Consider the following 27126-nt stretch of genomic DNA (forward strand, 5'->3'; position numbering starts at 1 on the left):
ATCCTTTCTTTCTTTATAATAGCCAAGTCAATTACATCAACTTGTAATCGAAAATATATACAAAATGAAGATAACACGATAACAGAAAAAATATAACTAAAAACATATTCTGGGCTGTATGTAAAACAATTTTGCCTTTTCCAAGACGATAGGTATAGTTTAGAAAATAATTTGTCAGTGTCACTGTCAATTATTGTCAATTGTCAAATTATCAAAGGAACGAACGGGACAACAAATCTATTACCTACTTGTAACCTAAACTATAATAAAGTTTTATATATTACTTAGTACTAAGTACTGATCTGATAAAATAAATTGTAAATTAATATTTAAAACTTAATGTCTAGTAAAAATGAAGAATCATCAAAACTGGATGAAAACGGTAATGAGAAGAAAGAAGCTTGGGGTTATGATTTGTATCCAGAAAGACGAGGAACATTTAAACCAACTATTACTAACGTGTTGATAGGTAAAGAGGGAAAAGAAGGTATTGAAAAAATCAAATGTGAGAAGAATGTGTATAATTGTATAAAGGAAAGTAAGTGTAATAGTTTTGATTCAATAAAAATTAACATTTGTTTTTAATTCTTTAAATTTGAATATGGAAATGAACACAAATCATGATAATTATTATATCTTATAGGTCCTATTGTAAAGGTGATGCTGGCAGCACTCAAGAGCTCTGGTTGGTTAGTTGAAGTACATATATCTATTAAATAAACATTTAGTCACAAACATGAACCAAATTATTAACATGTGAATTTTTTTTGTAGCCCTGTCGATATTAGACGGCATATCTCTTGTGAGGTGTGTGATTATTCTGTCAGTGGTGGTTACGACCCACAATTAAATCAGGTACAGTTTCTTTTAATTTACTATTTAATATATTGTGTACTTACATCTTAATCATGTATCATCTTTACAATTTTTTTTGTCTTATTTAAGATTGTGGTATGTCAAAATGTATCAACACGTAAGGGTATGGTACAAGGAGTCTTGACTCATGAGATGATCCACATGTTCGACTACTGCCGTAATGAACTAGATTTCAAGAATATGGAACACCTTGCGTGCACTGAAATCAGAGCTGCCAACCTCACACATTGTTCATTTGCTAGTGCCTGGTCACAAGGTGATGCATCATTGACAAAAATTAAACAAGCTCATCAGGTATGCTTCAACTTAATGCAGTTAAAGAATTAACAGAAATGTATACATTTGTGTTAAGTTTAATTTTTTTATTTTTTTATAATATATTTATATATTGATGATGTATTTAGTACAGTATCACTTGTGTAATTTCAATTAAATTCTGCTACATATGAATCCACCGACCAACATTAGAGCAGTGTGGTGGAATATTGTTGTGACTTTCTCCTCCTTAGCCCAGATGTGGTAGATTTATAGATTGTTACTCCTCCTGTCCTGATTAATTTTCGAAAACCAACTTAATTTATTTTTACTCAAGAAATTTAAATGTTAACAATGTATATAATAATAATAACGACCTCTGCGGTCGAGTATTGTGTACACCAGTTTTCATGGGTACGCCACTCCGAGGTCCCGGGTTCGATTCCCGGCCGAGTCGATGTAGAAAAAGTTCATTAGTTGTCTACGTTGTCTTGGGTCTGGGTGTTTGTGGTACCGTCATTACTTCTGATTTCCATAACACAAGTGCTTTAGCTACTTACATTGGGATCAGAGTAATGTATGTGATGTTGTCCAATATTTATTTATTTATTATTTATAATAATATCAATATATAACATGAGAATTAATAACCTCTATATATACTTATTTAAGCAGGCTCCTACATGCACATATATGCACATATATATATGCATAAATTAAATGTAAAACTACATAGTCAACAATTTAAAATGAAATATAATATATTATGTCCTGTATATGTCATAATAATCCTGTATAAATCAATTAATACTAATTCTTTGCTTTTTATATAATAAGCTCTATTTATTAATGTCTTTTACACAGAATAAAGTAAAAGTAATATAGCCTATTTGACTGGTTTTTCAAATGCATTTTATATTATTTAGTAAAGGTAAAGGTAAGGGTAAGGAACCCAGTAAAAGTTTTTTTTTTTTATTCTAGTACATATTTGCTGAAAAATAGCCAAATAAAAATTCCATATTTAAATAGCGCGCGAAAACGCTACTTTGACAATATGGCGCTGCAATGGGGTCGGTGACGTCACTTGCCTGTCTTGTAATCTGTGGCACTTATAATCCACATACAGTCGGCAAACGAGGTTAATAAGCAAGTGACGTCATCATAAGCCCGACCAATCGGGAGCGTTTTGTGTCACGTGACAAACGTTTAAAAAAGGCATTTTTATTTATGGATTTTTGAGTAAATTAATTATTATTTTCAACTTTCGTTAATAAATAACCATTTTTAAACTCATAATTTATACTGATTACAATAATTAACACTTTATTTTTCGCATTGTCAAATAGCCTATTATAATAAAATATTGTCAACATTGTCTGCACTATAAATTGCATAGTTTAGTAGTTTTTGTAAATTATTTACCACCATCATTTTTTTTGCAGGATTGTGTTAAAACAAAAGCACTATACTCAGTCCTTGCTGTACGTCAGATCGGTAAGGCAGAGGCTGTTGACGTCATAGAAAAAGTATTTCCAAAGTGTTACAATGACCTGGAGCCCATAGGAAGAAGAATTAGGAGGAACTCAGAGGATATGGAACGTGCTTACCGAGAAGCGTCTTACTATGGATATGATTTGTAAAAATAGGAACATAAAGTAATGTAGATATGTACATATTGCGATTGGTTTTATTGCAATTTTAGGGTGAAATAATAAAAGATATTTTAATTTATTTAAAATAATGTCTTTTATTTCAACTATTATTTACACATACAATATGTATTGTCTAATTGAAACCTTCATTTTATTAACTACTGTTCACATAACAGTAATCAACTTATATTATTATTTTTTAAACACAAAACATATTAATTTATTTAATAATTAAATATTTAAGAGGCAATATTTATTGGTAAATAATAAGTTGCTGGCAACATCATGTGTTATGATTTTTTAACATTCATATTATAGATATGTTTTTATTATACATCTTTCATAAAGAAATGCAAAGTTTTACATTAAATTAAATGATAACCTGCATTCAAGCTTCAAACGATTTTTGAAACTGTAATTAAATACAATAGCTAATGCCGAAATACGTTTACTTGACATTAATACTCTAATTATTAAAAAACAAACAATCCATAAAAAAAAATTGAATGAGGTTTTTTATATTAAAAAGATATATACAATTATTTATTAATAGTTACTTGAAAATAAAAAGTTTTTAGGCTATATTAATAATTATTCGATTCATTTCTTTTATGACGTGATTAATAATAACAGTAATGTCTCTAGAGATCAAATTAATGTCGTTGTGATCTGACAGGTACGGATTAGTTTTTTTTTTAATTCTATATCCGTAGTGAAAATGATTTTGAAACTTTGTGCATAAAAAATATTTGTGCCTTAATATGCCACGGAGGCAAAAGCCAGCAGATAAAGCAATAAATAAGTATAAGACAAGCTTATTTACATTTTAATTAATTACATTTGACTAGCATAAAATGTCGTTTTTAAAAAAAATTGCGTCTTACGCGCTATTTTAAGTTTTACTAAATAATAACAATTGATTAAAAAAACTAAATCATTTGATATTTTTATTCGTTTTAATGGGTGTCCCGTAAAGTACATATTTTTTTAATATTGATATGTGCATATTAAATAGTTTTGATAAGTATGAAATAAATTGTTATATACATGTTATTTGTATATATACACCGAATGTGTATATTTTTTCGATAATCGTGTAAGATATTGTGAAACTCGACGTGCTTCTTAATTTGTTTAAGCTGATGACGAATGAACAATATATTTAGAAAATACAATGTTAAAAGTATTTGTCTAAAATTATTTTTTAAGCCTATAATGTTATATTTATGTAAAGCGAAAGGCACAGTAATAAGGCGTGATGTTCTAGTAATCTACTGAGCTCAAATGGTCCCAATGTCGTGTGATATTTTAAGGCAAAATCTTTAATGTAGACTTATGTTTGTAATCTATACATTAATAAATACTTAAACTCTAAACATAGGATTTATTTGAATATCAATCGTTGTCAATACAATATCTACCAAAAACTCGTTAATCCACTTTTTATGAAAACTTGCAAAAACCACTGATGATGATGAATAATATTTTTCGCTGAGCGAGAATTGCTTATTTTTGTCTAACCGAATAAAGTCGTGAGATGGACTAGTAAATATGTTTATAGTAAAATAACAAGGAGATAAAAAATATTCTGCAAATAATTATATTAAAGTAAAAGCTTAAAGAATTAGTACCTATGTCAAATTGGATGCTAATTCTTTTGAACTCTATGACATTTCAGTCTACATACAAATAGGATCTTCAAATCTGACCACATTTTAAATTCAGAACTGTACAATAGGACGGATAGTCAAAGCGTTCTTAAAAGTATTAACATTAGGCACACACATGACATTCATTTCATCAGCATAAGGGAAGTTTTCAAGAATACTGAAAACTTCTTCGGTATAATTACATTTCAGATAGTTACGAATATCTTAGAAAATGGTAGTACAGTGTTATTTTAATAGATAAAGCTTTAAATTATTTGAATTACAAGAAAATAACAATATTATATTTTAGTTATTGCTTTTTTAAATTATTGCATTTCTCCTGGCCATACCATATCATGATTTTATAATAAATTTCTGTTATTTCGTCATTATTATTAAAATATATCAAGACAATAAACATATTGCAATGTTTTAAATAAACTTATATATCCTATAAAACAGTGTAACGTTTTTTAATAAATTTTTTATAAACTTAACTATTAAATCGTCATTAACAATGGGTCAAACGTTAATAAAGTATCTAGCAGCTTATCTAATATTTACAATTGTCTTATACCGAGTAGGCACTCTACACAAAGTCACATTAGTCGGGCATCGCTCGGTGTGCTTCACTGAGATATGTGGTCCAGTAGATGATAGTGAAAAGAGTAAAACAAATAGGGAATACCATGAGGGCGAACTTGTCTAGTGCCCCATGTTGGGCGCCACAGAACATGACGCCTCGATCAGCCATCGCAGCAAACCTTACTAAGAAACTTCCAGAGGAGTCACCTGGCATCGTGTCCAAAATTGGCGAGTCCTAAAGAGAACATAATTAAATAATATCGGGTTTTGACTTCTTATGTTTTTGGCATTTTATTATTAAACATACTACAACTTCAATTTACAATTTTAAATCTACTAGCGTCCATAACATACCTGTGTGTGCAATGCGATGAAAGCATTGGTGTAGGTACTTGTTTTGTCTAATTATTTATACGGAGCCACAAAAAAGGTAGTTTAAGATAATAAAGCTTTAAAAATAGTCAAATTTTGCGCTAATAGAGTTAAAATATTGTGTAATCTTTTAACGAATTTTATAAGTTCTAGCTTATTGTCTATCTATGCACTCAAATCAATTTAGTCTACATGGATGGACATAAAGTTCTTCTAGCTTCATTTAGCGTGACCCACACAGTGCATTGAACTTTTACCTTACTGACTGTTCTCGTCTCACATCCGACTTTATTGTCTCTTCGAAGCCTTCTCTCCTTAGATGACAACTAAAAATTGTTTGCCTAATTTAAGAAAGAACAACAAAGTCCATACATATACCGTACGCTAACGTACAACTGTTTTAGCTGATGCCGTGTAAATGCAATTTACTTACTACTTAGTCATTGAACACATCTTTTTTACGTCGTCGTGTAAACATGTGCGTGTTCATGATAACGTTTGGCTAAAACATCCTGCATTGTATATTTTCAATGCTTTTGAAGTCTACATACATAATAATTTATTCAAGATGTCGAGTTGAGATGTAAATGCTAAGAGTTCATTGCTTATAAAAATATTTACCCTCTGAATTGTCTGATGAGAGAATTGTTGCTTAAGACCTTCATCTTCTACACTGAGTTGCGGCGAGAAAACACCACCTTGAGGTGTACCGCTAACTGGTGTACTTAACCTCTGTTAAAAAAAATAGTCTTCATTATAAAATAAACTCAAGGAAATTTGACTACAAAAGCCTGGTGAGAAAAGTGAAAGCCCGTAAATACACTTCAGATCAAGAGGATCATTTATCTAGAAAGTTTGTAGCCTTTTTCATATCTCTGCTTGCTGAATGATATATCTTGTAAACACTTAAGTCTTTATTGGCTCGAAGCGAGTTAAGAACCCAAGATCTCGAGATCTGCAGCTATTTAGGCTAGCAATTAGACCAAGAAGTTGATTATACTAAAACTATAAAAAGGAAAATAATTTTTGTTTATTGGTGATATTTTCAGTACAAACTTAGAATCTTTATACGTCATTTATTTTTCAGATACAGTCACGAGATTCCCGAAATATGTAATACGTGGATGGTTAATGATAGAGTTTGTAATGAAAAATAATCAATATATAAATTAAAACGTAGAATTTCGGTAATACCATCGATCTATCATCATACATGATGAATGCAATAAATTGATTTAACCTTTGCAATGCACATCAACGCTTAAAATCATTGCTCGTATTGCCCTTCCTATCGAGCCAAATTTGGTAGGAACCTTTTAGTAGAGTTTCGGACGTTCATTTTAAAATAGATTACTGTAATTTTCGTCAGGTCAAGGTCTTTTAGAAAGCTTTATAGAGAGTTTGGTATACCTCTCGATCCGGATGACGAAAACGTCCTTTGGGATTTGGTAGTGCATTTTATACGTTTGAAACGAATTCATCTATGATTAACTGCTCACTTTAAATTTCGAAATTCAAAACGTGCGTTCTATTTATCACAATATTTTTTGACGAAGTTCATACATAATTGAAGCGCGTAATTTTCGGTGCATTCCCCAGGTCGCCTAAAAATGCAGTGCGGGACGAGACGTTATGCTGAACAGACCTGTTACACTTTTCTCCACAAACACAGGGCGCGGGGATGTGAGATATGTGCGGGGATTTATCGATAACGCCCGATCGAGCAAGGTCAACGACGTACATATATCTACCTTTGATTTAGATTTGCTTGGAGTATGGACTCTGCGTGGTATATTATACTACACAAATATATTGTATTAGTTCTACATAAAACAGGTACTTACCTGTGAATGGTTGATATGTATAGGCGGCGCGAGTTGCGCGGCGGAAGCGGCGCGCCGAAGGTCTTGTCGCCGTCTACTCCAACTCTTGTCATAGCGGATGCCAAAAAGCACCACGAAGTATTCTAATAACGCAAGGAACACGAATATCGTGCACGAGATCAGCCAAACCTCAATGCATTTCAGTTCCAGAGCATCGGGAGAATTCGTGCTGAAAATGACACCAATAATACTTAAATTGAAATATTTTTAAAATCTCTTAAAGATGTTGCTCTCTGTTTGGTATTTTTTAAGACTTCAATTTAAGTATACATTACATAGAAGATATTATTATTATTAAATTTTACCGAACGTTTGGTACAGGTTTCATCAAAATCTTTATAGCCGCTTCCAACAAATGAAAATATGTAAATATAACATCAAATTTATAAAATACTTAGTTACACAATTGAAAAACTGCAAGTTTATAGACAAAAGTGAAGTTCAGGTTTAAATTAAATTAAAAATTAATAATAGAAATTTGTAATTATTTAAATAAATATCAAAATAAAGGTTAAACCAACCTCACAGTATCAAACATGGTGACCAATGAGAGCAAAGTAGTCACTAGCAACACCATCCGTCCCGGTACAATCTCCGGTATGACACAGAAGCTGCCCCAAGATATGATGACAAAGAGGGAGGAAGGTAAATAACTCTCTAGTAGGTAGCCCCGCAGCTCACGAGACAGCTTGATTTGCAAACGTGCCGCGGAATGCTCACCTGTGAATATTTTATTTTCATTTGTTTTCTTTTTAATAAATTTAGATAGGATAAAGTAATGGTAAGACTGTTATGGAGGTCAAGTCATAAATAATATTTTATACAAAGGAGTCAGTATATTAAACGTTCAATATATTATGCAATTGAAAAAAGGAATTAGTATCAAAAACTTACAGTGATTGGATTTGACAAATTTCAAGACATTTATTGAGTAACTCTTAAAATTATATTTGCGTCTATTCTAATAGAATCTCCACAAACAAACATTCTACTACACATTTTAAATTAATTAAAACTTATGTTTTTTTTTTTATTTCTCTATTTAAAATCAATATGTAGAACAAAATTTTAGGTGTATTAACCATTTCTACTTAAAGTTTTTTTTTGCACACTTTCTATTAGAATTAATAAATATGCTTTTCACGTCACATCTATGAAAAAAAAACACGATTGAGCCAGTTACGAATGTTCAAGTTCAAGCATAATAAAGACTTAATTAATCCCAGTGTTTTAAAGTTCACATTTTTTTTCATTCGTAACAAGCACAAGTAGCGTCATGCAAGCATACCGCATAGCGTTAGTAAAGGTTAATTACAAATTGTTACAGGTGGGCGAAAAGTGAAGCGCAAAGCGATAAATATACATTTACCTTCACCAAAATTTCGAATATGTTTACTTTTGTCCGTAACAAATGTGACCACGTATTTGGGGAGACGAAACTCGCGTCGCTGCTCCCCGGCCAAGCCAAACCAAGGCGCCACTTCACGCCACTCGAACCGCACGTCTTCTCTCGTGTATTTGTCTATAAAAATAGAATATATTTACATTACCTTTAACAATTGTTAAAGGTAAGTTTGTCATTTAAGAATAATCAACGCATACAGTTATTTTTTTGTCAGATAAATAGGACAAATGCCTGAAATAAACTTATGTTATTTTCGTCCATTAACATCGCTGATCAATTTTCGCTTAGGCGGCCTATATTAAAGACGAAATATATTACAAAAGCGTGTCCGCAAACAGGTATACTGTAATTCCACATTATCACAGTCTGATTGGACGTTAATTTGCATTCGTGCTTTTCGAGGTAGAGGTGCAGAAGTGTATTATTGCCAAATTCCGAAGTATTGGGTTGATTTAACTTTTCTTAATTAGAAAACACTATTTTTTGGCCAAGCCCTGTTTCGAGTACTGACTGGTTTTGCTCAGTTTATTAATGACTCAAGGGCCCGTAGATTATGTAAATTTTACATTTGAACTAGATTCATTGATGTACTTGTCTATAATAATACCATGACGCTCATACGCCGTAATGACGTTAATACAATAATTTAAAGGCTATTTTGAGTCTACTCTGGGACGGCTCTGAGATCTTTTCCTAAATTAAAGATTCCATTCACGTTTTAAGATATGCCTGTTGTTTTTTCCACTTATTCTTAAATTATGACTTGTTTTTCTAAAGGGTTCAGATCTTTTAAGGCATAATTCAATAGATAAATAAATTCAGTGAATAAATTTTTATATTTTTTTTCTGAGCGAATAAAATATTAGTAATGCAAAGAAACACAACATTTTCAAGCTTGTAGCAAGAAATAAATTTTATATACGCTTGCGAGATTAGATGTTTATTTCTTAATGATTGGAAAAAATCTATTGAAAATTGGTTTAAAATAAAAATTTCATTATTTACATTACGCCAAGCGAAGCGAGAGATTAATATCTAGTAATAACATGACTCAATTCTATTCAATTAGGTAATTGAAATTAAAAAAAAAGATGAAACCGCCAACAACTCAGTAAAAGTCACTAGTTAAATCTTTTTGTATAAAATAAAATTATCGTTACTCACAGCTACTGAAGTCTATAGCGCAGTTTTGTACATCTAACGGGTAGAGAACGAAGTCCATTTCACATTTGATGGTGATCGTGGCACTGAAAATTAAATCGTAAACATATAATTGTTTTAAACGAACCAATTCTATTATCTATTATTAAATTTTTATATTTGAAGTGATATACTTCAATAATTCTACGTCTATATGTTGATTTTAGCATCACTTATAGCTAAAGATTTGCTATCCGTTCTAGTTTCCCAGGGTTCGTCCTAATTTAACGAATAGACGTACGTTTGAGAAGTGTCATTTGTAAAATTCAAGATTTAATTTTTTCTGTGATTTTTGCCCGCACTTTTAGTAGTAATAATAAACTATTTACTTTAATTTACTAATATCAATCCTCTTTCACAACTTTTAGCTTTGTAAAATATTTAAATATTGTGATTAAAAAAACATATATTATAAACTTTTATATGTTGTTTTTTTGTCTTATATGTAGTAGAAAATATATAATTAAATATAATAGACGAACCCGATACTGACTGAGACGGTGCGGTTGGCATACAATCGCAACGATGCCATTTCCTGTAACACCGACAATATTCTCATGGTCTGCAGCTGCCATATATATAGGTCTGGGGTCCAGATCAGCTGTCGGAATTCCCAGGGCAGGTCGATGTATGACCGCCCCGGTGGGACTTTTAACCGCATCTCTTCCCATGATACTTGTAGGAAAACGTCTAGTGTGATCTCCTTGAACAATTAAGGGACAAATTAATTTATAGTAATATTATTTTTGTAGCTATGGACATTTTAAATAATAATTGTAATAGTTAATTATTTTTTATGTTTTAATTATGATACTGATTGTATTTTTAATTTTTAAATTAAAAAATATTCTACATTTTCAGATGAAATAACTGGCTAGTTGCATGACTAAAGTTTTTTTTAAATAAAAAAATGAGCCGATAAATAAATATGAATAAAAAGGAGGGAATGATTATTGAGGGGAAGATTGTACAATATGAGTAGTAAATATGAGGAAAATAACATGAGTTCGTCCCGAGTCCTGACTTCGTACAGATAAAATTCATACAAAGCAAGAACTCCCCACTCTCCTCTTTGAAGTTGTAATTTCCGAAAATCTGTTCTTATTGAGCGTCCTCGTTGGATAATCGGACCTTTAATTTCGGAGATATCGTGATGAGTCAATAATATATCGTTAATTTTATGTATATAGAATGTTAATTTATTTATGACATAGGTAGTAAGATTATATTGCAATTATTAATTGCTCTCCTTTATCGGAAATAGGAGTAATGTATCATTAAAGTAATATTTGTATCTACAAATGACCTTGAATTTAATGATACAGCTATTTCAAGAAGACAATCGTTTAAAAATACCTCTCTATTCTCGTCGACTCCAGATACTCTGTTGACGTTTACTCCGATATAAACTGTCGTGTTTTTACCTGTAAAAGTGAAATTACAATCAGACCTTGACGTTTCGGTTTCATTGAATTGCTATAAACTGTTGCATAGGTTGTAGTCGTTAGGGTTACGTCCATTAAATTTTTGCTATGTATTAGTGGTATAATAAGTCGTTAATTTTAAATAATTGTTTGTTAATTATTTAATATTTCATTTTGGGCTTAAGTACTGTGTATTTTTTTTTAAACCCTTCAAAGACTTCAATGAGTAAACAGTGCGTTTACTCATTGAAGTCTATGAAGTGTTCCTATAATATTAATACTTTTTGTGGTTCTTACTCGGTAGGTCTTTGTGAGTGAGTACCCACTAATCATCTAATTTTACAAAAGATCAATGCTTTGTTGTGTTTCGGTTTGAAGAGTCAGCCAATGTAATAACAGATACAAGGAATACAACATGTTTAATCTCCTGGTTAGTGGTTATTTACAAGATTCAGTGTCTATTTAGGCGAAGGCGGTTTTTTACCACTAGGTCTACCGTCATATAATCGTTGTTTAATTGTTATTAATTTTTAATTGATTATTGTATATTATTTATAGTTTACCTAATTAGACATACTTATTTGCTTTATTATAACATGGACTTTATATAATAAAATTAGATAAAAATGAATATTCATTGACTTGTGTCGCGCTACGAATCCAGTGGACGTATACCTTTTAACCGTGGGTTTATGGCGCCCATCGGAGATATCACCGATACGCCGTCTTTACTACCGAGCTTGCTGAATTTATTAAAATTAAACCAAGCCAAGCTAACCCACTTAATGAAAGGTAATAGCTGACTGTATTTTTTAAATATTGTTTTCAAAGGTGCAGACGATAGATTTTAATGACCCATCAAATACAGATAACGAAAATTTGCTTGAATGATATTTTTTAAAATACATAAATAGATTACTAGAGTAGGATGGACGGAACATCATTAATAATGTCTTATTGATTTTTTTATTTACTATTATATAAAATATAATCTTAATTACAATCTTCGTGAGAGCCATCGCGGAAAATTCATGGTCAGTGTATGGTAAATTAATGCTTGTATAATGATTGGCCAAACGTCAGAGTGACGTGTGACTGTTTTGCTGACTAATGTCCGGTCTTAAGTGGATAGCTGTCTAGTTTGGTCGAATCATCAATGCGTTGCAAAAACTCTTCCATAAATACAAGCTGTTAAAAATAACGAACTCAGGTACCTAAATCCAAAAAGGTTGTAACAGTGCGGCACTTACCTTTGACCTTTTTATATATTCAGGCAAAGGGATTGTATTATACAGTTTTCTATCACTGTCATAATTTTCTAGGTTTATCAATTATATTAATTCTGTATTGGCAACTGTTACTGTTGTGACTTGCTTTATAATTTTATTTGCAATTTGATTTCTAAACAAATAATAATCCATCGAATACCTATATCAGATGCAGATATTTATTTGGCAAAGGTGTATTAATTTATTATAAACAACACCATTTAATGTTTAAATTGAACAAATAATACGATTTCATATTTTATTTCTTCCAATATAAAGTTTATATTTGTTTTTATTTTTTAATAAATCATATAATATTATATTATTGCGGGAATAGGATGATGAGTGGGATGAGTGGCTGACATTTTTTTCAAAAAATGTAATTTTTCTCTCGATGTATTCAATATGCCAAATATTATAAATATAAATTAAGTACAATCAGTGACGGATTAAGAATACTTGATGTCCTAAGCAATCCACGCCTGTGGACCTCACTATCCATATGTCAACTAGAATCGGTAAACCTTTACCGCCTAAAACATTGGTTTTTTGTAAAATAAGATGATGAGATGGGTTTTTTGTTTTAAAAATAATAATTTTGTTTATATTTTGGACTATTTCGTTGGTAACAGATATGAATATTAGTGAGAACCCCAATTTAAAAACTTTTAATCGCTTTATATTCTAAAATATTATTTAAACTGAAAAATGGTTAAAGAAACCTCACATTGATTTTTAAAATATCTACTGAGCGATACCGCACATGATACCATCATTATTTTTTTAAATATTGACTTGGCACCTGGATGTCGCTATGATGTTGCTTTTTTATGATTTTTTTTATGGTTTTTGGTGATGTGATAGTGAGACGTAATATCCTAAGGACGGGTTTTTTTGTGCTTCTTCAGGTGCCCTACCAGACGTGATACCCTAGGTGATTGGTTAATTTGATTAAGGGTTAATCCGTCGCTGAGAACAACAAAAGCGATGTTTGTCTTGTTAAGAAGCCGCGATTTTCGTTCAAGATATGCTACACTATTCCTAATCTGTATGCTAAAAATGAGAATTGTTTTCACTCACCAGGTGGAATGTTTCTACTGTAGTTTGTTGGAAGTTGATATGCATGTTGGTCTATATACAGGATCTGGCTGAAAAAAAGTTTACAGAAATTAAATACCTAAATACTGGCAATAACAATTATAATTAAAAAAAAAAAAACTATAGATATTATAGGGACAAACAAATTTGAGTATTGTTCAAATTTTTAAATAAAGTAATATAATAACTGCAAGTTATTATTAAATGATTACTGGTAACAGTATATTTAACTTAAATCGCAATTATTTCTTCTAATGTCATAATCATAGGTAAAATATTAATTAGTGTACTTAAATTTGGTACAATCAAATGTTGTATACGTTTTGGGGTTGACTGTTTGAGAAAACAGCCTTAAACACAATCAGCCTTTGTGTCATTTTGTTGTGCAAAAAATTATAATAAAAAAAAAAACAATATACATAGATTTATTTTAGTTTTTTTTTTCTCAAGTCGTTGCCGATATCAGCAAATAACATTAACTATAGAATTTACCACAGACTACGAGTTTGTTTGAGTTCGCTAATTCCATTAATGGCTAAATAATCTTTTGTTATTTTACTCACACTCCCCTCTGTTTCTTGTTTGCTAGAATATTACTTTCATGGTTTCAGTTTAGTTATTAAGTGTTAAGTTTATAATGAGGCGTATTGCTATGACTATAGAATTGTTTTTCGAACGACTAAACGCTGTTAAAATCAACAATACATATAACATTATTAAAAAAACATAAGAATAATGTGTGAATACTTATAACTACGCACCCATACATATACAATTTATATCATGCTACAAACCACCGAAACGCCTACATATGTGGATTTCTTAGAACAAAATTTACTTCTAATTAAAAGTATTAAGATCTTAATACCCTTTTAATTACTGCCACAATGCCATTGGCTTAATTATCAATAAAAATATAATAATAATAATAAATAATTTTCTTTGATAATATGTAATCGTTTTCCTTTCATGAAAATACTTTGTATTAGATGAAAACCCAGCTCTGCTCGGGTAAAATAAATAAAACTAATAATATAAATAATAAATATACTAACTACTCCTGCACGAAATTATTATTAATCGGAACACACTTTCTGAATGCACCCGTAAACGTCAAAATGGCCACCCGTTGAACTTTTTACGTATACAATATCGAAATATAAATATAAATTTTATGTATTATTAAAGCATACTCCGACGAATTAAATATAATAATATGATTAAGTATATGTATTGTAAAATATGTTATAAACAGGTATGTTTTAGCTAGGTTTTTTTTTAAATTTATAAAATTCACATTTTACCTGCTAAATCGGTCTCGTGAATTTTTACGGTAGGTAGGTATATAAAAATACTTTACGGACTCCAATGATGTCGTTCCGATCACATTTATAATATTATAACACTAACACTCTAGTTAGGAATTCTAATAAAACTTATCGTAAATGAATGTTGCTTATAGCCATTTTAATCGTCAATTACATTAAGTGTAAATTATATTTTGATATACATACTTTCAAATCCCAAAATAATAAATAAAATATTATTAATACGTTATAAAAACTTCGTTAAAAATATATAATAATTTTTGTTATGTAAATATCTGTTTAATGAGTATTCTGTCCAAGGATAGTTTGAAGTCTATCAACTAATGTTATTATAGTGATGTTAGCGTTTACCGCCTAAGATGCGATAAGCTGCCGGCTTAGATGTTTATTTGTAGATCATATCTATTCGTTCTGAGTTGCACCAGTGCACGTCGGCTCGTTCATATCTTAACCAGATACTGAAACCTCTAAAAGTACTCGGGAGACTTATATAATAAGATAACATTAATTGGATATTTTCCTAAGCGTTTTATATTTAATGACAAGTATTTCATTTATGTTCAACTAGATACTATATTTCATACATAAACAGCTATAGTAGTAATATAGCTTGTCTTTGTAACATTTTTATATCATTCGTACTGTATAGTTGAAAATAAGAAATGATAAGTATTATCGAATAATAAAGTACATGGGAGTCTTGTCCGCAAAATGGATCTTCCAAATCAAACTAAAAGTAGGTATTGGTTTTACATAACAATATAAAAAATATCTACTAATATACAATGTTAGAAACAAATCTAAAGCTTAATAGATAGAATAGATTTATTTATTTTTTTATTACAATGCGGGTGATGAACACGATAGAATTTAATATGTTGAAAGAAATTAAAATTTATCGTTATTTTACGAATGTAATCGTAAACCTAATATGTAATTTTTATGTCTACATATAATTAATTATACGTAAACATTGAAAATTATTAAAAATATTTTCATATTTAATTGAAAAGAAGGAGACTAAAACTTATTGATTCCAAAGATAGGTATCGTACCATGTATTACCATGTGAACTTTACAAAGGTCTACTTGTGTCCAAAATGTGGCTGAATTTCAAATACACGCGATACTTGCATTAATTATTACATACGAACTGGTCTAGAACTAAAACTACACTACTACAGAATTGAATAACAATTTAAATACAACTTTACATTAATTTCGTAACCTTCTCGACCGTAAATAATACATTGTAACAGACTTGTAAAAGTTCAGAAGTGAACTCTATTAATTGCTTACTGCTTGCGAGTAAATAGCTTGTCTTGCTCACGACAGGAAAACGTATATAAAGACTTTTTGATTGACTTCGCTTAATGGAAATTATACTTAATTTTATGTAATTTAGGTAGACTGGCAAATGCGCCTTCTGATGGTAAGTGGTTACCACTGGCCATAGACTTTAAGAGATATTGTTTGTTTCTCAAATCATCATATCAATTAGCCGCTAATCTAGGAAACTAAATGTCACCTATGCTAGTAAACACACTGGCTTACTCACCCTTCAAACCGGAACACAACAATACTATTTATTGCTTTTCAGCGGAAGAATATGTATATAATGAGTGGGCGGTAACCAGACGGGATTGCATAAGCGTTAAACATTTGTTATGAATATGAAGACATTGATATTCAAACATTAGAATCAGAATATAGTTTTAGTATACAAATATTCAGATATAGAGAACGTCGTGATTACAAATGAACTTCTAAAGATTACTGTGAGTTGTCTGACGCTGTTGAGTAATGTTTTTTTTTTATAATCAATGAAACTTGGAGATTAATACCTTACAGAATATGAGATTCTGATAAATGTTTTAAAAAATTACTAGTTTTGATATCTACTATCTACTTACATATATATGTATGTAAGTCCAGTGCAGTTAAGGATACTAATTTAAAAACAAATAAAATAACTTATCGTGAATTACAGATTGATTTCAATGAACAATAACTACATATACTAGATTTAAATTAAACATATGTATAATAAAAGGCATTCGATACAAACATTTAAATTTACAATTTTTTTTTTTAATTTTCAATAATGACAATGGTCGAATATTAATTAACACTTAATTTAATCCACTTCAATACACGCATACTTGAAAGTACTTAAGTTTTAAAAACTGTTTCTATTATCGTTCTAGGTCATCGGTTTGCACTTGTTTGATTTAAATTAAATAATATGCATATTTTACCATAGATTATTTAGCTTATTAACGTTTATATACTTCTTATTGTTATTATGGCTGTTTTGGAGAATTGTTTGAATTGCGCAATATGTGGTTTAAATGTGGTATGAATAATAAATATTGACAGTTTTTTATTGTTAAGGCTTTTGTTTCAACGGGTGTTTAGGTAAACGTCCATGTATCTCTTTAGGTCATATGTATATATATATATAGATATGTTCTATTTCTATTGGAATAGTTAGACGCAGAAGTATTTCATGCGATTTGCTAATAATTCAGCTATATTGTGTATTACTAAGAGTTAATGATTAGTATATCTTTATTTATAATACACCACTACTACATCTAACTACTTATTTCAACTTTAATTTTACTTACAAAATTCCGACAGTTTCGACGAAATTTCATAAATTCAAATCATTTGTAAAAAATACATTGGTAAAGAAGGCATATTATTCAATACAAGATTATACAGATGATAAAAAAGGTGGTAGCTTCATTTAATTACTATGGTTGTTTTGTGACAAAAAGCTGCCTCATTGGCCTAAAGGCAGCAGATCCCGATCCAAAAGTACTGAGATCAAACACCAGGTTTGTCCAATATTGAATTTTTCTACAGAAATTCTCAGTAGCAGTTTGGAATTTGGGACTTGGCAGTCTTCACGCTTTCGTGCATCAAAATGCATCAGTGCATACTAGAAGTGGACTTGTAGTGAAATTCAATTATCTTATTAGTTTTCCACTATCTAGTATAATAGTATATAGTAGGTATATCATTTTCAGATGTAGAAGTTTAAGTGGTATCTCTTTACGAGTACGTATGCGTTAAAGTCAAATTATACATTTTAACGAAACATAATTATATGTCATTGCGCAGAGGTACCGTTGTATTGCGCACAGTATATTTTGTTTTAATATTAATTATATTCATATATGCATTAATATAAACTATTTTCAACGTTTTTAAAATATTCTATGTTGTTTTTTATTAGTCTATAACAAATATTAGACATTATTTATCATTTAACGCTCGAATATGGTCCAAAAATATCAGAATAGTGACATCTGAAACGCAACTGAAGATTACGGCGTGAAGGCCGGGTGAGTACCTCTTACTTTTGTATTTAATTTCGGTTTTATAATTTATCACAGACAGTATGGAAAAACACACACGAGTGTGTATAATTTATCCAACGTAATTCTGCCACTCCAAACGAGCTTCTTAAACGGTTTTCATCGATTTGATTGTTGTTGAACAATGAGTTCTTCGAGTGATTTTTATTCAACTACCACATATTTGTAATATTTATAAAAATGACTGAACATAGAGAAATTAGAATGCGTTCCAAGCTAAATGGATTGTATTCGTCGTCATTCTAAATAATGTTTGATCATTAAATCTCGTTTTCTTTAATTGAATTAAAAGCGCTTAAATGGCATTTAAATTATGAATGAACATAAAACAATAGTGACTCTTGTGTAAATACTTGAGACAAAAAAGTAATTCATACTAATATTATAAATGTGAAAGTAACTCTGTCTGTCTGTTTGTTGTTTGTTTCATGGCCAATCCACTCACCGATTTTTTTGAAATTTGGTATGAAAGGAGCTTGAACCTACAGAAGGACATATATTTTTATACCTAGAATAAACTGATGATGAAACACGTACAAAGCCGCGGGCGACAATTAGTGGATAATAAATGTGCTTTTTAAAGAAGAAATCCTTCTAGACATTTAATATTGAAGATGATTTTATAACGCTGTTCTATTGTAGGTTGTAGTAATAATGAGCCTAAATCTTTGGCAGATGTTTAATATTGCATATTAAATCTGTTTTATTTTAAAATGTACTTTTATTCCCTCCAACGTTAAACAAATAAAATTTTATTGAAGTGTTTATAAGTTTATAATGTTGGCTGTAGAAGCATTTCACGTTTATACTTCGCTGATATTTTATGCCTCTATTTTCATAAATTTAGGACACTTCTCAAAATAGAATGTAATAATGAAAGAATTACGTTTAATGTTTTTTTTTATAAATTCCATAAAGTTAAAGCTCTTCTAGAACAAAATAATATGTAGTTTATTAATAAAAAATATATATTTCAATATTTTAACAAAATTGGAAAAATATTTCTATACTTATAACCGAAAATAGTCGAGATATTCGACTGTAGGAGTGTAATATTTTAGAGCATATTGATAAGTTCAAATCAATCTATTCATGAAAATAAAAAATAATGACTCAATGGTTAGGTTTGATATTAACAATTAAAAATACATTGTAATGAAATACGTAAGTCATTTATGGTATAGCAGGGCTGTACTGCAGCCAAGTACCATTTAGTAGTGAGTTACATTGAAGTGGATAATATACAAACCTCCTTGAAAAATATGTATATTGTGCCAATTTTCACGCTGATCGGTCAAACGTTGTCGAAGTCTATAAATCTATGAATGATATATAAATATACATTTTTATTTATGAGATATAATAAAGCAATTATTTACTGGGTAACAGCGCTTGATAGCCTGTCATGGCAGGTATGTGTCGTATCTTGGCGTCAGGCCAAGTCGTCTGCAGAGCAAGCCCAGATTTCTTGACACATCAGAGGAAAGCATCTTCTCTAATTCATATCAAGTAACCTGAGTTTAAACAGATACTTTGTTTCTGCACGGACGTTTGTCATAAAATACATAGTGTATGTCTTTAAACTAAATATTAAGCGATTCGTTTGTTAGGTTGTGGTTTTTTTTTAGCGCTGAGTATTAAAAATAATATCTACAAGCAATTTTATGTTTACGAAAAGTAGCACATTTTGAAATAAATTTATTTCAAACGAAAACTTTGAAAGACAAAAACGTTTCATTGTATTCCTTAATTGTATAGAATTCGAATCTGCACGGGATAGCGTAGCGAGAGAATGCACGATTGTCGACGTCGTGTCGGTGGAGATCTCACACTGCCGAGCGTAATTAAAGCCATGCTCGGCAATTATACATATGTCTGCCGATTATCGCCACGCTCCGTTCGTAGAATGAATTACAGCCAAAAAAAACAACCACGAATGAAAAAAAAACGCGAAACGACTCGAACGGCACCGATTAATCAAATACTATATTAGAAAGAATCATAGCTGTTGTCCGGACTCATTTTCATAATAATCTTAATGATAGAATAGATTTTATCGTTACATTTGGTTTAAGAATATTATTCATGAGAGTAATCTTAGCTATAATTATCAACTTAAATACTGTGGATCTCTACATTCTTGTAAAATTGTATTAGATATTGTAGATTAGCTGATTTACTAAACAAATTAATTACCGTAGTTCCAAAAGCTGTTACTAAGTAGACCAACATTAAAATGAACTTCGAGAACAAATTAAGAACTGTCATCGCCTATAACAAGAGTGATGAATATTTGTAATAATATTATCACAAATCTACACAAATTCTCTAATACATTAATGTTTTTTTGTTTTCAAATAAAGTTTAATTCTATTGTTTTGATAATAGCTATACCTTATTAATTTAAATTAACGTAGTTTTCATAAAAGAATTATTATGATTTTTTTTATGATAGTAATAATTATATACTTTTTATATATTAACGATTTTCAGTTTACTTTTATGCATGCAGAGTTCGTCTTTAATTGTGGGGAAGTAATGACAATACGTTGATAAAAACACACTTCTACCGGAAGAACGTATGAACAATACTCAGAAACAATTACAATTTATATTTGTATACGATACACAATTCTTTAACGTACTCTACTAAAATCTATACTCGCAAATGTGTATCAGCGCACGTAAACGCATCACTGCTCTAATAGTTATGCATATACAAATACGACAGACTCTGGTGCAATGATAGGTATTCAGAGCGAGGGTTTATTTCTGTTGTCACAGTTACCCCACCCGCTAGTTATATTTGGATTAATAATGACGCAGATGCTAACTGGTTAATTTTGGCGCCATTGAAAGGTTATTGTTGTCATAAAGTAGTGTTATAGTTTTACGGTTACTCTCAACACATATTTCCTATTATTTGCGAAATCGCAAGTTTTATGTGTCGTGTCGGGAATTTCGTTGATTCGATTATGTATTTGGAATATTTACCGTGTATAAATATCCTATTTGTGTACGGTAATTATGTATAATTCGTTAAATATTGAATGGTTGATTTGTATACTAAAATATGTGTTTAAGTATTTAAAAATGATACATCATTTTGGAATGTTATCATTTTATTTAGGTTATTCTAATTGTAAGACGTTGGAAATAAAAAGTAATCAAGAAGTGTAAACAAGAGTAAGTTCTGTACGTAAATAAATTAAGTATGTTGTCTTTTGTTGAGGACTACTATTTATCGATATTGAAGACCTTTTTGTCTGTGTTCTTAGTGTAATTAATTTAAAAAACAACTTCTAACAATATCCGGAACTTTTTTTTATTAAAGCAAATCTCACCACTTGACCTCTATGATCTGGATAATTAATACAACAGTCTATTCATTATTTTTATGTAGAGCAATGATTACTTATATACTTTACATGTACTAGCTCTTAGTTTGTCACGGATTTGAACCTCGGTGTTCTTTCTGAACGAAGGCCACCCAACTGCACAAGATATACTCGTGTTATAGACTATAGAGCAATGTATGCACAGACAAGGCACACTATCTATTGATACTCTGTGAATCTATCATATATTATACGCTATGTTATGATGTGCAATTTTATAAATGTTTAAACAAATTCATTGTTAAATTTATTTTATAATTATATAAAACAAAGTTGTTTTCTTTGTCTGACTGTGTCTTCGCATTCTTTTTCTACACCAGTCAACGGTTTTTGATTTGAATTTCGAATAAACGGGGAGGGTTTTTGTATATAATTTGTCCAAAAGAGATGAACGTTGGCGGAGATTTATCCAAGAAAACAGTTTTTGTTTGCTAAATATAATGACGTATTTTGAAACAACGTACGAAAAGATTGTCTTAAAAAGGCTGACGGAAAAGTGGATAAACGCAATATTATTTGTAATATTTTTTGGTCAGTTCCTACTATTAAATTACCATTAACTCTTAAAAACCATAGCCATCTTAAGCAATACTAAATAAGTATTGTTAAGATCAATATAATTTAACTCCTTTACCTATATATAAATAGTTCTCTATATTTGATTGATTAAAAGTTTTCGGATGAATGTCATGTAAAAAATTAGGTTAAGACCGTTCAGACGTGCATTTTATAATTTTCGTACAGGATATACATTAATTAATGTATAAGTAATAATATAATCAAAATCTTGCCATTTCTTATCTCTTTTACTCTCTTTTTTGGTAAAATTGGTTTTAGTTATGTATAATGACGATAAAAAAATTATTGCTTGAGAATTACATATACTTTGACCAATCACTAAAATAAACTTGCATTAAAAGTTGATAAAATTTGAGTATTGTAACACGTTAGACGAGCATAAAGTCAACGTATTAACAAAACGTTCGGCTATTCATTCGCCAGCAAGCACTTGACGAATGTACCAAATACTGAATACATAAAGGCAGACACAGGTATCCTTATAAAATAAAATTACAATTTACTTCATATCTGTTAACAATTAGATTTCTAACAAGCACATTAATGAAAAAATTTACGGTATATTGATTTTATTTGTGAAAGATTTCTTGTTCACAGTGTGGTTGTCATAGTTTTGTAGCCTATAATCTTTCTCGATCATCTAACTCAAATAGGTACAATTATCGAAACGTGTGTGATTCGTTACAGATTGGTTTAATAATTAAAAATATTCATAATCAAAATTGAAATCTTTTGCTAACATCTAATGATTTATAAAATATAAATCATTCACTTCCCGTAGTTCTTTGATACTGTTAGAAGTTCAAGGTACGCTTTGTGTCGCTTATAGGAAGTTGGTTTGTTTATTCAATTGGCTTCAGTTTATCATCACATTTGGGCAAGTTTGCGTCAGTGTGACGCATTAATGAACATCGGAAGCTTACCTTGTTTTGAAAACTTAGAATTGTTTGTATTTTTTATATAAACTAATAAAAATTTAATAATAAATACATAATCAAAAGTCTTTGTTTATAATATAGCAAATGGGGCGCCTGATGGTAAATGGTTACCATCGTCCATAGACAATGGCGCTGTAAGAAATATTAACCAATTCTTACATCTACCCAACTAACCCTACCAGAAAATGAGATCCGTGAGAAAGTAAGACAAAAATAACGACGAAAGTTTGACTTTATAGATTTTTGAATGTAAAATTGAAAATAAAATATAAAATATTAATAGCTCAGTCATGTTCATTAAAATGTATTTGAGGTTTTGCTATGAATCATATATAATTGTACATACACAATATTTTTGAAATATTCACAACGGATTAAAATAATGCTATAGCTTCCATCAATTTAAGTATGTAATCATCAGAATAGGGCCCTTGTTTTGTGTTTCCGTAAAGTTAGTTTTAGGCCAAGATAATAATGTCTAATAAAAATAAACATCCGAGCAAGAATCGTAACCTCACCACATCGTAACTAACCTTGTAATTGAATTATGTTTTTAATTCTATAAAACGCAACGAAATAATATTTATGTAACACGAACATTAAACGTATTTAATGTGGTATTTTATGTAATTAGAAGGGTAACCCCAATACTGAATGAATGAACGAATGATTTGTTGTTTACCAAATAATATTTCCTTTTATTAGTTACTTAAACATTTAAGAAATAGGTACTATTTTGCTTTAGAAAACCCGACGATATACAATAACCTTCGCTCGGAAATTTGTGTTATGGCTCCCATTATTATAGTAACTTTCTTAAGCTTTTGTGAAATAAATCTTGTGAATTATGTTATAACATTTGTCATGATTATGTTTAGCAGAAATTGTTTGCAAAAATCAAAGTATCCTTTATTCAAGTAAGCTTTTAAAAGCACTTTTAAATCGTCCTTATACACAGCTATAACCCAACTCAACTCAAGTAAAGGTTAAAACTAGAAGAACCAGTCCGAAACTCACTTGTTACTCTTTCCAACATTTGAAATGGAGTTATGTCAGTTAAATACTAAATTATATATCTCATCCTGTCTGAAAGATAACAAGTATCAGCTTCACGCTTTCCTATAAATCATTACAATCCAAATCGTTTACCTATTAAACATTTTTGAAGGCTTTGTTTGTAGCTTTAGTTTCTTTGTTTAATAAAAAAAAAAATCCAAACATATAAATGTAACTAATAATCACCGGTTAGTAAGGCTAAGTAGTGTATTATTATTAGGCATTATTTTGTTGTACGCACACGCTTTTGAATTGGGACATGTCTGCTAAATCAGTCAGAATTGAGATCGTTGCACCTGGCCAAGCTTGGCGGTCAGCGGTTAGTCGCAAGTGTTTATGTCAACAACGAGGCTTGCCAAGCGACTCGTCCCGTCTCCTTGGACGACTTGAGCAGAGATCAATCTTACAAATTCACTAATTTTGCACATTCGACACGAAATGATTCAATTGTAGAAGTTTTTATTTTAGATTATAATATATACTTTATCGTATTTTAAGCGTGTGTATTTATTTATATCTTCATTGAATTGTTGGTTGTTTATGGTAAAATTAAACAAGACTTACGTTACTACAATGACAAAGCTATGTTTATCCTGAATTATAATTAGTTCTACATTGTAACAGTTCATATAAATCGATCAGAGCTCGGACTAAGATCTTTTAATATCTTATATAATATTGTTGTTCTTTGTACCTTTTACCGTTTGATCTAATTATATGAGCTTTAAATAATTCAAATGTTTTATCAAGACATAACATCTGTAAAAGTTATTATTTTGTATGATTAGTCGAGGGATAACTATGTCTAGCTCGTCTCCGCGAATCTAACGCCGTCGTAACAAGCGTATTTTTATAGCTCATCCGAGGTCCCGGCGACGTTAGCCAAATTTTAACCTCTAAAATTATTTCGCATTCTGCTTCTTATAAAATAGCGCGCAAAAATGTTTTAAATAGTTTCAGCATGTCATTAATATTTTTGAAAGTTTTTGAGTGAACTGTCACTGTGAAGTTCTTGTAACGAACCTTGCACATTCAAGTAATTCCTTGTTTGGAGTGAAAGAGACGCCGTCGCCCTGCGCGAGGAGCGCCAGCAGCGGCATGAAGAGCGTCCACATGGCGGGCTATGGGCGCGCGTTCCGCCGCCGCTTGTCGCTCGCGCACTTCCTCACAACACACACTCGGCTGCACATCATCAGCTCACGAGGCACATCACAGATCGGGTCGAGTCGCGAGCTGTACCGAATCCGGCGGGTCGAGGTCCGAGAAGTAGAGAGCGCGCCGCGATACTGCGCTACTTGCGATGTTGACGGCGGGCGGGCGCGGGCGCGGTCACGGGCGCAACCTTCGTTTCCGCGCGATCTCACCCTGTGATGCGACGCCACGCGAGAAAACTACATGCTACGCAATCCGCTACGCAGCTGGCGTTCGCATGAGTGACGGCTTAAAAGTGATGTGCTCTTTAATGCTAATATTTATATCTAGTTAACGGCAACAATGCATAACCTTGGCGAAGATGTAATTTTTTAACATCAGAATATGCCTCTATGCAATTTCGTTCCGATATTTTAATTTGATTAGTATAGTAAGTTTACTAAAAGTCAGTTTATAGCACGTGTCACGATCGCGTGACCCGACTTGCCGTGCCCAATAGTCAGATAATATTTTGCAAATGTAGGTACATACTAAGTAAAATTATATTTACATAAGAATATATATTTACTTCCATATATATATTATAATCATATGTAAATTGTGCTACGTTTGGTAAAAAACGTTATATCATTGGTTAACTTTATATTCCGTTAGATTGCATTGAAAATAAACAGAATTGAAGATGTTTAATCCATAAAAGGCATTGCGTGCGTCATGTTTTTATTAAATTCCCGCGTAATCCCCAAACGACGTACACAGACAAGCGAAGTAATTTGTTTCAACTAAATACAATGTATAATTGACTATTACAAAACGTATATAATATGCTACTTGTTAAATCGTTTGTCCTGACTGACTATCAACGCAAAGCGTAAACTACTCATTGTGAGCCTTGAAAGTTGAAATTTGGGACAAGGTTTATTTTGTGGAATATAATTTTTATAAATTTCAACTTTAATAAATTTATATGAAAGCGTTCGCTCTTTGAAGTTACAAAAGTGAAAATCGGAATCCTTATTTTACCCGTACGTAGTCGGGACGGATTGCTTATATCAACAAAATTATTTTTTACTTTAAAAAAGTCGAAATGTTTGAGATATTTTTTAATCACATGCACCAAAGAAAAATTTTAAATATTTTTATTTTTGGTATTCAACATTGTGTTCTCTAGTTCTCATCTTTTTCTGAACCCCTGACAACCTTTATAAGATTTAATGATGAGTTCGGTTGATTTAAGTTAATTAATGAAAGTTAATTTATCGATAAAATCATCACTTTGTAAAATAAATGCATTAATACGATGAGTGATTCTGTAGTGAGTTGTAAAACCGTCTTACATATGTTTGTAGGAAATTGGCTTTGAATTTTTCTTATAACTTTGTAGCTACGCAACTCAATATTGGATGTCATGTTTTATATTTAAACTTGCATTTCATTGGATTCACTTCGGCCCCGCGTACTCTACTTATGCGCATAACATTATTTACATAAAACCAGATAAGAGCGATTCGGAGTTGTCCATAGCAGGTTCCTTATTTTCAAAAGGAAATTTAATTTAATTTTTATGTTCAACATGTTGTATTGTTCAACAGGTCAATTGGGGTGAAACTTGTTTAGATTAA

At 30.7% G+C, this 27126-nt stretch overlaps 2 protein-coding genes across 4 annotated transcripts; one reads left to right on the forward strand and one right to left on the reverse strand.

Moving 5' to 3' along the window:
- Positions 1 to 227: 227 nt before the first annotated feature.
- Positions 228 to 2868, forward strand: LOC125064638 (mitochondrial inner membrane protease ATP23 homolog). Its single transcript, XM_047671792.1, has 5 exons — positions 228 to 538; positions 644 to 689; positions 774 to 855; positions 946 to 1170; positions 2574 to 2868. Exons 1-5 carry the CDS (start codon positions 340 to 342, stop codon positions 2769 to 2771), a joined length of 750 nt encoding a protein of 249 aa, XP_047527748.1. The 5' UTR covers positions 228 to 339; the 3' UTR covers positions 2772 to 2868.
- An 888-nt stretch (positions 2869 to 3756) lies between these two features.
- On the reverse strand, positions 3757 to 25764 carry LOC125064749 (glycine receptor subunit alpha-4-like). Of its 3 annotated transcripts, none has more exons than XM_047671949.1 (11): positions 25376 to 25764; positions 13650 to 13713; positions 11234 to 11301; positions 10360 to 10580; positions 9842 to 9924; positions 8642 to 8794; positions 7794 to 7992; positions 7234 to 7441; positions 6011 to 6121; positions 5647 to 5715; positions 3757 to 5252 (listed from the first exon to the last, which is right to left on the reverse strand). In XM_047671949.1, exons 1-11 carry the CDS (start codon positions 25382 to 25384, stop codon positions 5037 to 5039), a joined length of 1401 nt encoding a protein of 466 aa, XP_047527905.1. In that variant the 5' UTR covers positions 25385 to 25764; the 3' UTR covers positions 3757 to 5036. The 3 variants fall into 3 exon arrangements, with proteins under 3 accessions (XP_047527905.1, XP_047527903.1, XP_047527904.1); XM_047671947.1 differs by having other exon boundaries at positions 13650 to 13717; positions 25376 to 25753; XM_047671948.1 differs by lacking the exon at positions 5647 to 5715 and having other exon boundaries at positions 13650 to 13717; positions 25376 to 25699.
- Between the last annotated feature and the right edge of the window lie 1362 nt (positions 25765 to 27126).

This window comes from Vanessa atalanta, chromosome 6, assembly GCF_905147765.1.
Source record: "Vanessa atalanta chromosome 6, ilVanAtal1.2, whole genome shotgun sequence".
In the NCBI taxonomy this organism is placed as follows: Eukaryota; Metazoa; Arthropoda; class Insecta; order Lepidoptera; family Nymphalidae; genus Vanessa; species Vanessa atalanta.